At 46.5% G+C, this 9,931-nt stretch overlaps 1 protein-coding gene across 1 annotated transcript in view; it reads right to left on the bottom strand.

The window, feature by feature from the left end:
- Positions 1-9,931, bottom strand: part of LOC103366620 (laminin subunit beta-4-like) — a 52,961-nt gene that overhangs the window by 14,141 nt on the left and 28,889 nt on the right. Inside the window, exons 2-10 of the mRNA XM_008294391.1 lie at positions 7,406-7,549; positions 7,076-7,307; positions 6,440-6,597; positions 5,989-6,213; positions 5,295-5,512; positions 4,967-5,063; positions 4,520-4,889; positions 3,495-3,658; positions 2,995-3,197 (exon numbers count right to left, since the gene is read on the bottom strand). Of these exons, the coding sequence (XP_008292613.1) occupies positions 2,995-3,197; positions 3,495-3,658; positions 4,520-4,889; positions 4,967-5,063; positions 5,295-5,512; positions 5,989-6,213; positions 6,440-6,597; positions 7,076-7,307; positions 7,406-7,549 (1,811 nt within the window). The remainder of the gene's footprint in view (positions 1-2,994; positions 3,198-3,494; positions 3,659-4,519; positions 4,890-4,966; positions 5,064-5,294; positions 5,513-5,988; positions 6,214-6,439; positions 6,598-7,075; positions 7,308-7,405; positions 7,550-9,931) is intronic.

The raw sequence follows: 9,931 nt of genomic DNA, 5'->3' as shown, positions 1-9,931 counted from the left end.
ATGAACATTTAAGTCTGCCTTGGTCTCTGTCACGCAGATGCGTTTCCTGTAAAAATATTATGTCAGCATCCAAGTGCTTGCAATGAGAGAGTATCTTTGATCGCTTGACAGGGCTATTCATGCCCCTAACATTCCAGCTCAAAAATCTGATTGAAGATCTAATGTCTGAGTTAGAGCGGTTAGTGTCAGTCATCTAGGTGTTATCATCGAGGTTTAGTAGAAGATAACAAGGGAGAGGTAGATGAGAAAAACCCCATGCAATGGTAAGAAAAGAAAAGAAAAAAAAGAAAAAAAGAAAAAAGGAAAAGGTAATGATGAGACTGCAAAAAGGATAAAAACACAGAGACATAACCCCCAAAGTACCCACAACCCACCCAAACCCACCCAAACCCACCCAAACCCATCCCGCACATCCAGTGTTCCCCAAACGATGGGAACAGCAGTGCTAGCTCCAACAGGAGCCATTCTCAGGGTGCTGCTTACGGCTATGTAGCTACAAGTAACTGGTGAAACCCTGGAGAGCATTAGGTTTCAAAACTAGAAGGCACTACTAATATGTAAATACACTGGCCCGACAACTATTGACAATAAGGTAGAATTAAAAGGATGGAGGAAATAATAACAATTTACAACACATAACAACAGGAAAGAGCTGCCTTAGCTGAAAGTAATAGAGCAGAAAAGGAAAAGGGTGGAGGAAAGCCAGATGATCCCAGTCATAGTCATGCATTCCTTCAACAAAAACTTATCAGGTGTAGAGACTCAGGATTTACAACCTATCATCCATTCCCACATAGATTAATAGGAAAATAAAACGCAAGTGTGAAATTCATCTTGGTAAAACAAAACCAGGTAAAAAAAAAAAAAAAAACAGTCCGTCATACACACAAAAATACTATTGTCCATGTGTGGCCCCTAAATAAAACAAAGTCATTCAATGGAATAAACGAAAAGGTTAGCTTATAATAATGAGGGAGGAGTATGTCGTGTTACTCAACTCACCAATACTTTTAAATCACAGTTGAAGGATATGCATAACGTGGGAGCCCCGGACCAATTGACCGCACAGGATTGCGTTCTTATCTGGATAATGTCTTAACGAATATCTTGGCCTCCTCCGGTGACGTGAAGTCGCGCTGGACACCTTCATAGGTGATGCGTAGTCGCGCCGGGTATAGGAGACCAAACCTGACTCCCTCAATATCACGCAGCAGCCGGCGAACTTCACTGAAAGCGGCACGAGCCCGTGCCGTTTTCGGAGTGTAATCGGGGAAGACGGAGATGGTCATATTCCGTACTTCAATCCGCTGTAGCTCTCTCGCCTTCCTGAGAATACCGGCACAGTCCATGTCATAGTGGAGCTTAGCCACTATCGCACGGGGACGATCACCTGGTTTGGGCTTGGGCATCAGAACCCAGTGGGCTCTCTCCACTAGCGGTTCTTTCCCGAGCGCGAAGGCCTCCGTCAGCAGTTTAGACACACCCGTGGTAGACGTAGCAGCGGAGTCGTCCTCCGGGACACCGATGATCTGACGCCGTGATCTGGACTCCAGATCCTCACACCTGTCCTCTAACTTCCCCATTTCCTTGGTCAAATATTCCACTTTAGTTTGAAGGGATAGAATGTCGTCGGTGCAAGTAGACAGAGACTGCTCCATCTCCGTTACAGTGCTCTTGAGCCCGACGAAGTTTTGCTGGACTGCACATATGCTGGAGGATAGTTCACTTTTCATAGCGAGCAGCTCGGTCTTAATTGAAGAGAGATTTTCGCCCAGGGCTGCATGTAGCTCAGATCTAAATATCGCAGTGACATCTTCACGGAGAGTGGAGTGGAGCTCGGTTTTAAGGGAGGCGACGTCCGTCAGCTTGGGCTGTGTATCACTCGTTCCCGGCGGTGAAATTGGCTCACGACAGGACGTGGCGGCCTCGTGGGTAACAGGCCGCAGGTGAGTCTGAATTGTATTTCCTCCTTTGTTAACTTTTGGCGGCATTATAGGAGAATAAATCAGAAGCGGTTCGGATTAAAGAAGGTTATAATAAGACGCTGGACCTTAAAAAACTGAAAAGAGTGCCTTAAAGCGTGTGGAAGAACATGCTCTGCAGGAGCTCTCCGCTGTGCGACTTACTCCATGACTCGCTAAGCCGGAAGTCGATCATACTGTTGACTTGTCCTGTCCTGATGTTCCAGTCACCGGATTCAGTTTGTTCCTCAGTCAGCTGTGGTCCATCTGTTCCTGTGATTCAGGAACTCTGTCCTGATTGCTTCTAGTTCATCCTGAACTCATAAGTTCTGGTTGGAGGTCCTGAACCTCCTCAGAGTCTCTGTCATGGTCCCGTTGCTGCTAAACTCCCACAATGCTCTCTGCTGCCACCATGAGCTGTAGTCCGAGTGACGCCTCCTCTGGTCTCTACAGGACTAAACAGGGAGAGGCTCCACCTGGTGGAGCAACCAGGTGCTGCAGCTGGTCGATGGTACATTTACTGACATGTAGAGAATACAGGTTTTCTCCATCTGTTGGAGCTTCAGTACATCCTACCCTCTACCCTCTAACACTACATCTAGACCAGGTTCTACTGGAGCTTTACAACAAGGCTCCACCTACAGAACACTAAGGAACAAACTGGAGGCAGAGATGCAGTTTTTACTAAATGCATTGCAGAGATATTCAGCATAAACACTGGATTGATTTTAATAACATTAGCGTACTTGAAGTGTGGGTAACTGAAGCAAGTGGTATCAGATTTAGTGTCTGCAGACGGTATCTACAGACACTACATATTAAATGGCATGGATTACATCAGGAGACAACAAAACATGATCAGAACAAACCTGGTAATCATCACACACTCCAGTTCAGGGAGCTGCAGCAGCTGTTTTGCATGTTGTGCTGCTGCAGCTCCATGAACCCAAACAGCTCAAAACAGAGTGTTGGAGTACGAGGAGCACAACTCCTGGCTTCACCACTCTTGTGACAGTCTGGTATAAACACTCACCTGTTGGTTGAGATCAACCACACTGATGCCATTGACCTTCTTCTCCAGCGGCACCAGATCTCCTTTGCTGTTGCACGTGCTCAGTTTGCGTTTGACCTCCTGTCTGGCGTCCATAGAGTCCTCGACAGCTTTGTTAGCATTTCTCACCCTCTTCTCATCTGACATGAAGGATTTATGAAGCTTCTGGATCTCATCCAGCAGCTCTATCAAAGGTTCAAACACAAGTGGAGATGGTGAAGCAGCAGGTCTGTCCTGTGGTGGTGTTTCATGCTACCTTGTCTTAGATTCGCTTCCTAATAATTATATTGACTGAAGGGTTTAGACTGAATTTGTATGCATTCGATTCTATATAACACCTCGTGGCTCCGTTTCTTTTTCCTGTGAGACTGACTGGAATTCATTCAGGTGAATTTAAGTGACTGGACATGAAAATTGGGGTTGTGCCTGACTTCTACAAGCTCATCTGCAGTTTACCTGAAGACTAATAAACATCTGTGTACCTTCTAGTTGTTCTTTGTCCTCATTGCGTGAGTCCTTAATGAGTTTCTCCTTCAAGCTGTTCAGCAGCTTCTTGAACTCCAGATGAATGTTGTCGATTTCAGTGTTGAGGAGAGGAGAGGGGTCGATCAGGATCACGTTTGGATCAATAGCATCTTTCAGCTTTCTGCAAGAAAAGAATGTTTAAAAAGATTTGATTGCTGAGTTGAACTGCTTACAGAAAGAATCAACCTCCTGACCTGACCTCCTTATGCTACAGATGTCCCGATCCGATCCGAGCCATTTAATATTTAGTGTCTGTACTGAGTCCAAACTTAATGTCATTATCATGATACATAGTTCATGTACCATCGACCAGCTGCAGCACCTGGTTGCTCCACCAGGTGGAGCCTCTCCCTGTTTAGTCCTGTAGAGACCAGAGGAGGCGTCACTCGGACTACAGCTCATGGTGGCAGCAGAGAGCATTGTGGGAGTTTAGCAGCAACGGGACCATGACAGAGACTCTGAGGAGGCTCAGGACCTCCAACCAGAACTTATGAGTTCAGGATGAACTAGAAGCAATCAGGACAGAGTTCCTGAATCACAGGAACAGATGGACCACAGCTGACTGAGGAACACATCATGAGACTGTTGAACATTAGCTCAGAATAAACGTCCCCTATGATTAATTTGTGTGATCTGCTAAAAAAAATAAAAAAAAATAAAAATGATGGTTGAATATTTAGAAAAATAGTCCAAGTTTCCACCTGCAAAAAACGGCGTTCTGTCTTTACGACACACGTGACGGCAGACGTAAACGGATGATCAGACTTTGATACCAGTCATTTAAAACATGTCTTTACGAGCACCGATCCTGATCTTTGGCGTCACATGGGGACATTCTAGGTTAGATGTTTAAAACCTGCAGGGGAGAAGCAGAACTATCCCTTTGATGCTACTTTAACATTGGAGAACCATGTTTAGAAAATGTGAACCACTGAGGTGTAACTGCTGGCGTTTCCTTTCAGTTCATACTCACACAACTTACCTGATCCTCAAAAACAGCTTCTGCATCTTCTCCACCTTTGGCAGGGACAGTCCCGTCAGGTTCGAGTGGCTGTCCAGCTTGGAGTGCATCTCCAACATCCGTTGCCGGTGGTGACGTCCTGTGAGGTGCACATCGTCGTCGTGGCGAGGGATGAAGGTTCTCATCCTCTGGGCGGCTCGCTGGACATCGGTGACGTTTTCAGTCCAGAGGGCGGTGCAGGCATGGCACTGCTCACAGTATGGGAACGCCGAGTCGTAGCCGGGGGCACACTCGTCACAGAAGATACCGGTGACGCCGACCCGACAGATGCACTCGCCGGTTTCAGGGTCACATGACGGACGTTCTGTTCCCTCCAAGTTACAGTCACAAGCTGAAAACAAAATGATTGAAGTAAAAACAAGCAGCAGCTGGTCCGGGATAGGGTTAATGTTGGAGCTGGTTGCTTACAGACACACTGCAGGTCTGGATTCCCAAAGTGATTTTCTCCACATTCGTCACACTGTCTTCCTCCAAACTCAGGACGACATGGACACTGACCCGTCACCTGAATGCACCACAACTTTATTCATTGAATGTTTCATCATCAGTTGTTCATCATGTAATAAAATGCCTATAACTGATTTAATTAGTTCACCAAACGGTGATGTGGAAGTACAATAAGTGAACTGAACAACGGACACTTTGTTCACCTGCTCTGCAGTAAAAGGTAAATCTCACAGAAAAACAGTCTCAGACCAAAACCTGGACTTGGACCATGTGTCTGCGGACGTCTTGCCTTGTTGCAGATGTTGGACAAAGAGTTGACGGAATCACAGTTGCAGGCCTGACATCCTGAAGCTCCGTCCAGGTTCCAGTATCCGTCCCCACACTCGTCACAGAGGTCTCCAATCACCTCCGTCCTGCAGGGACACTGTCCTGTGACTGGATCACAGAAACAGGGACTCCCCAGAGGACACTGGGTCACCTGTGTCCCCCGCCGGTCACAGGAGCATTCTGGGAAATGCACAGTATACATGTATATATGTTACGTTTCCTGTTTACAGTTAAAGACATTTTCCCATTGTTAACAAAAAAGACCAGATGGTGGTCTCCAGGTATCAAGGAGAAAGCTAAAGCAGCAGGACTGAGGCAGATCCAGGACCAGCTTTTACGGGGTTGTTTGAGGAAACAACAGGTCACATAGGTTTTGTGTGTGTTTGCTACCAGAGTGTGGGTATTGGTACTGATTCGATCCAACATGGTGTCATCCTGGGTTCTCATGTATTTCTGGACCTTATCATGGTCTCCATGTTCAGACTGTGGACTGAAGTGCCTCTGCTGTTTGCGGATGAGGTCGGATTCAGATCAACTGGAGCGTGAGACGGATGCATCGGTCACTTCATGCTCATGAGCTCAGAAACCAGCAGCAGCTGCACAGTGCATGTGTTTTGGGTGTACTTGCTGACTTGTCTGTGTGTTGTTGTCCTTACCTTTGCAGTCCTGGTCCAGGGCGTTGCCGTAGTAACCAGGTTTGCAGGTCTGGCAGCGCGGTCCCATTGTGTTGTGAAGGCAGCGCAGACATTCTCCTGTTGTGCCATCGCAGGCGTCGCGATCGCTGAGGTCGATGTTGCTGTTGCACGGACACTCTTTGCAGAAGGCATCCGGCAACGTCAGGTCGCCATAGAAACCGGGGCTGCATCTGTCGCAACGTGCACCTGAGAGAGTCGCAGCAGGTAACGATCAGTGTTGGGACACAGTCCGTCTGCTCACACATATCAGTCTGTTCAGAAAAACAAAATCCTGCCTTTCTTCCTTCTTCCTACTCTGCAGACAGTCTGCGGGCCTCTAGACTCACCTCACCTGAACACTGACACCTGTCAGACGTCACTGACCCCAGATGGACCTCACCTGAGCATGTTCAAACAGGTAAATCAACCGTACCTGTGTGCCCCTGCTGGCAGTTACAGGACAGACTGAGGGACTGGGGGTCGTATTGGCAGGAAGTGGCGAAGAATCGTCCGCTGCTTACAACGTCTGGGCAGAGGCAGGGCTGACAGGGCTGTCCGGAAGCCGGGTTACCATGGTATCCCTCCACACATCTGCATCAGCAATACAGGTGTGTCATTAGAAATACAGCGTGTGTGACCTGAAGCAGGAGTTCAGTGTGCTGAGGATCCAGCATGACAGCATGTTGCTGTGGCTGAAGTCAGCTCCTACCTGTACAGGTGAAGCACGTGCAGCAGTGACATGAGTCATAATATTTAAGTTCAGATTAGATTCAGGAGTGTTTATTAGTCTTTCACTGCACATACTCTATGAGCATGTGACAAAGCGACTGTTCTCAGGGCTGTGCAATCACAGACATGATAAAGATGGTTTTCTAGAAACAACAGAAACAGAACAAGTCGCGCCATAAATAATGAGGGTTAGTGTTAGCGTTAGCATTAGCGCAGTCGTGTGCATGTGCATACACAGGATAAAGCTTTGCGGTAATCATCACTATACCACAGTTATAGTGTGTAGTTAGTGGACTTCTGTGTGAGGAAACATAGTTTTCAGTGAATATTCATATAGAACCTGTCGCAGTTGGGTCCGGCGCTGTGCTCCCTGCAGCTCCGACACTCTCCGCTCTCTGCATCGCAGTCCTCCGACAGTCCGTTGCATTGACAGGCTCGACACTGTGGGAATCCCCAGTATCCTGTCTGACAGCGGTCGCAGCGCCGACCCGCCACCTCGGCCCGGCAGGCGCACTGACCTCTGACCTGGTCACACAGCTCTGACACCGAGCCGCGAGGGTCGCACTCACAAGCTGGGAGCAACACAAAACATCTGTTTTCATACATTTGTCTGCAATGACTGAATCCTGAGCAGGAAGTCTTTGTGTACTTTCTCGTCAGTGTGAGTTACATTTGCAGCCTTCGGATCCGAAGCCGAACATCAGCGGTGCACAGGTATCACAGCAACGACCAATCACGTTGGGTTTACATTCGCAGAGTCCGCCCACTTTACTGCAGTAAGGTCCAAGAGAGCCAATGACGTTACAGCTGCAAGCTGCCGACAGGAAGAGCGCACAGTGAGCAAGAACAAGCATGTCGGCAGACTGCTACTGGAACAGGTGTGTTCAAATGTTTGTTTATGTCTATTTCACCAAAGATCCATCCCCTTGATCTTGTGTGTATTTTGTTTTTATTTTTTGTGTGTGTACATAATTCTGTGTATTTTTGTAATTTATTTTGAAAAGACTTTTATTTTCTTAAATGACCTTTGATCTTCCACTGACTTCACTACTTCCCTCAGTGGGCTGGAGACAGCGCTGAGGAGCAGTGAGGATGAAGTGTCGCCACGTTATGACAAGTTAAACTCTGCTGAAAGTGTTCAGAGCGGTTCTGTTAGACTCACAGACGCTGTTTGATGGCTTCCTGTTAGCTGTTATGGGAGTGAACAGTTGTTTTTATGAAGTACAGCACTTCTTGTGACATGCTAATCTACCGATGCTAGGCTAGCTTGTTGTAGCATCAATAGGTAAGGATTTTTCACAAATCTGCCAACTAAATCGTTACCAAACAATTTCTTCACCAATATGTTTGTAAAGGTGGAATAACATGCCTTAAAATGTTGAAGTTCAACTCCTGTGGGAGACCTTTAAAAAAAACTGCTCAAGTCAGGGTACCGATAACCGGTTGAGGAAAAATCGTTTTCTTTTTTTTTTTTTAAATCGGGCCTTCAATAACTTATGAGGGCTCAAGTCAGGGTTTTTTCATGATTCTGAGTTGATTGTTAAAGTTTGTATTTCACCACAAACACTTCATTGTTGAAAAAGGCCACACTCACTTTTACATTTACATTCACAGTAACTTTTATTTCACATACTGACAGAACACTCAGTTATTTCTCATTTACATGTCAGAAGCTTCTAGAGTCATTGTCTATGTCTTCTTCAGACTCAACATCATGACTGTATGTGATGCCTTCACAGACTCCACAGGCCCTGATGCACGTGACCCCATTCTTCTTGCAACTGCACCACCGGTTGCTGCAATGTCCATGACAATTACAGCTTGTGAGCTTCAGTAGTTCCTCAGGAGTCATGGGGCTTAGTGGGGTTCAGAGACCTGCTCTGTAGAAGGATCCAGTCCTGGTCTGCAGAGTGAATGCTGGCAGCTGCACCCTCTGTTAGAGGTAGAGTCTCTGGTTTGAGATCATCCATCATTATCTCACTAGGGTGGTGGGGGGCTGGAGTCTATCCCAGCTGACTCAGGGTGAAGGCAGGTTCACCTGGACAGGTAACCAGTCTATCACAGGGCTACACTTAGNTACTTCTTAAGGAAGCTGAGATCATTCAGTGTCTGCACCAAGATGTTGCAGATCTTCTATAAGTCTGTTGTGGAAAGTGCAATCAGCTTTGCAGCCATCTGCTGGGGCAGTAGCATCCGAACCAGAGACTTAAAGAAGCTAAACAAGCTGATCAGGAAAGCTGGTTCTGTGCTGGGGATAACTCTGGAACCACTGGAGCTGATTGTTCAAAAAAGAATGCTGCACAAGATGATGAAGATGATGGAGGATTCTTCCCACCCTCTCCACAACACAGTGAAGAACCAACAGAGTGTGTTTAGTGGGAGGCTGCGTCAACTTCGCTGTCGAACAGAGAGATACAGGAATTCCTTCCTGCCAACAGCCATCACTTTAAAAAACAAATCCAACTGACTGAATGGTTATTATTGTTGTATATAATATATGTTATATTGATTTAAAAAAAAAGAAAGTGAGCTTTTACAAGACTGAATTTCCCTTCTGGGATAAATAAAGTATTTTTCATTTCATTTCATTTCATTTCATTTTCATTTTCATTTTCATTTCATTTCATTTCATTTTCATTAACGAGACTGGTTCTTAGAAGATGCTCCAAGGAAGTTACCTGGAGCAGATGTGGACACCTCAAGACTTGAAGGACTAGAGACAGAAGGAAGAGCACTGCTGATCTTCAGCCAGAGATGCTTCTAGACCAGAGTCTGAGAAGGTCTCCAGAATGACCATAAGAGACGACTGATGGAACAAGGCTTAGAGGGAAGAAGAGCTGCTGAGAAGCCTTTACTGAGGCCTGCAAAAATCCAGAAACACAAACACTGGACTGATGGTGACTGAAGAAGATCCTCTGGATGGACGAGTCCAAGTTTGAACTCTTCAGTTGGTATCGTCGTGTTTCTGTCCTCAGAAAAGCTGGAGAACGTTTTGATGCCAGATGCACCCGCAGTGGAACATGCTGGAGGTTCCATCATGGTACGGGCTCCATGAGTGGAAACAGTAAGCTAGTGAAAACCAACAGTGTCATGAACCAGAACGTCTACCACAACACCTTAGTGGACCATGGACCAGAACGTCTACCACAACACCTTAGTGCATCATGGATCCCTTCTGGACTGAACCTGATTGGTC

This window comes from Stegastes partitus, unplaced genomic scaffold (genome assembly GCF_000690725.1).
Source record: "Stegastes partitus isolate 25-593 unplaced genomic scaffold, Stegastes_partitus-1.0.2 Scaffold958, whole genome shotgun sequence".
NCBI classification, from domain to species: domain Eukaryota; kingdom Metazoa; phylum Chordata; class Actinopteri; family Pomacentridae; genus Stegastes; species Stegastes partitus.
This window is presented reverse-complemented; position numbering and strand designations above follow the sequence as displayed.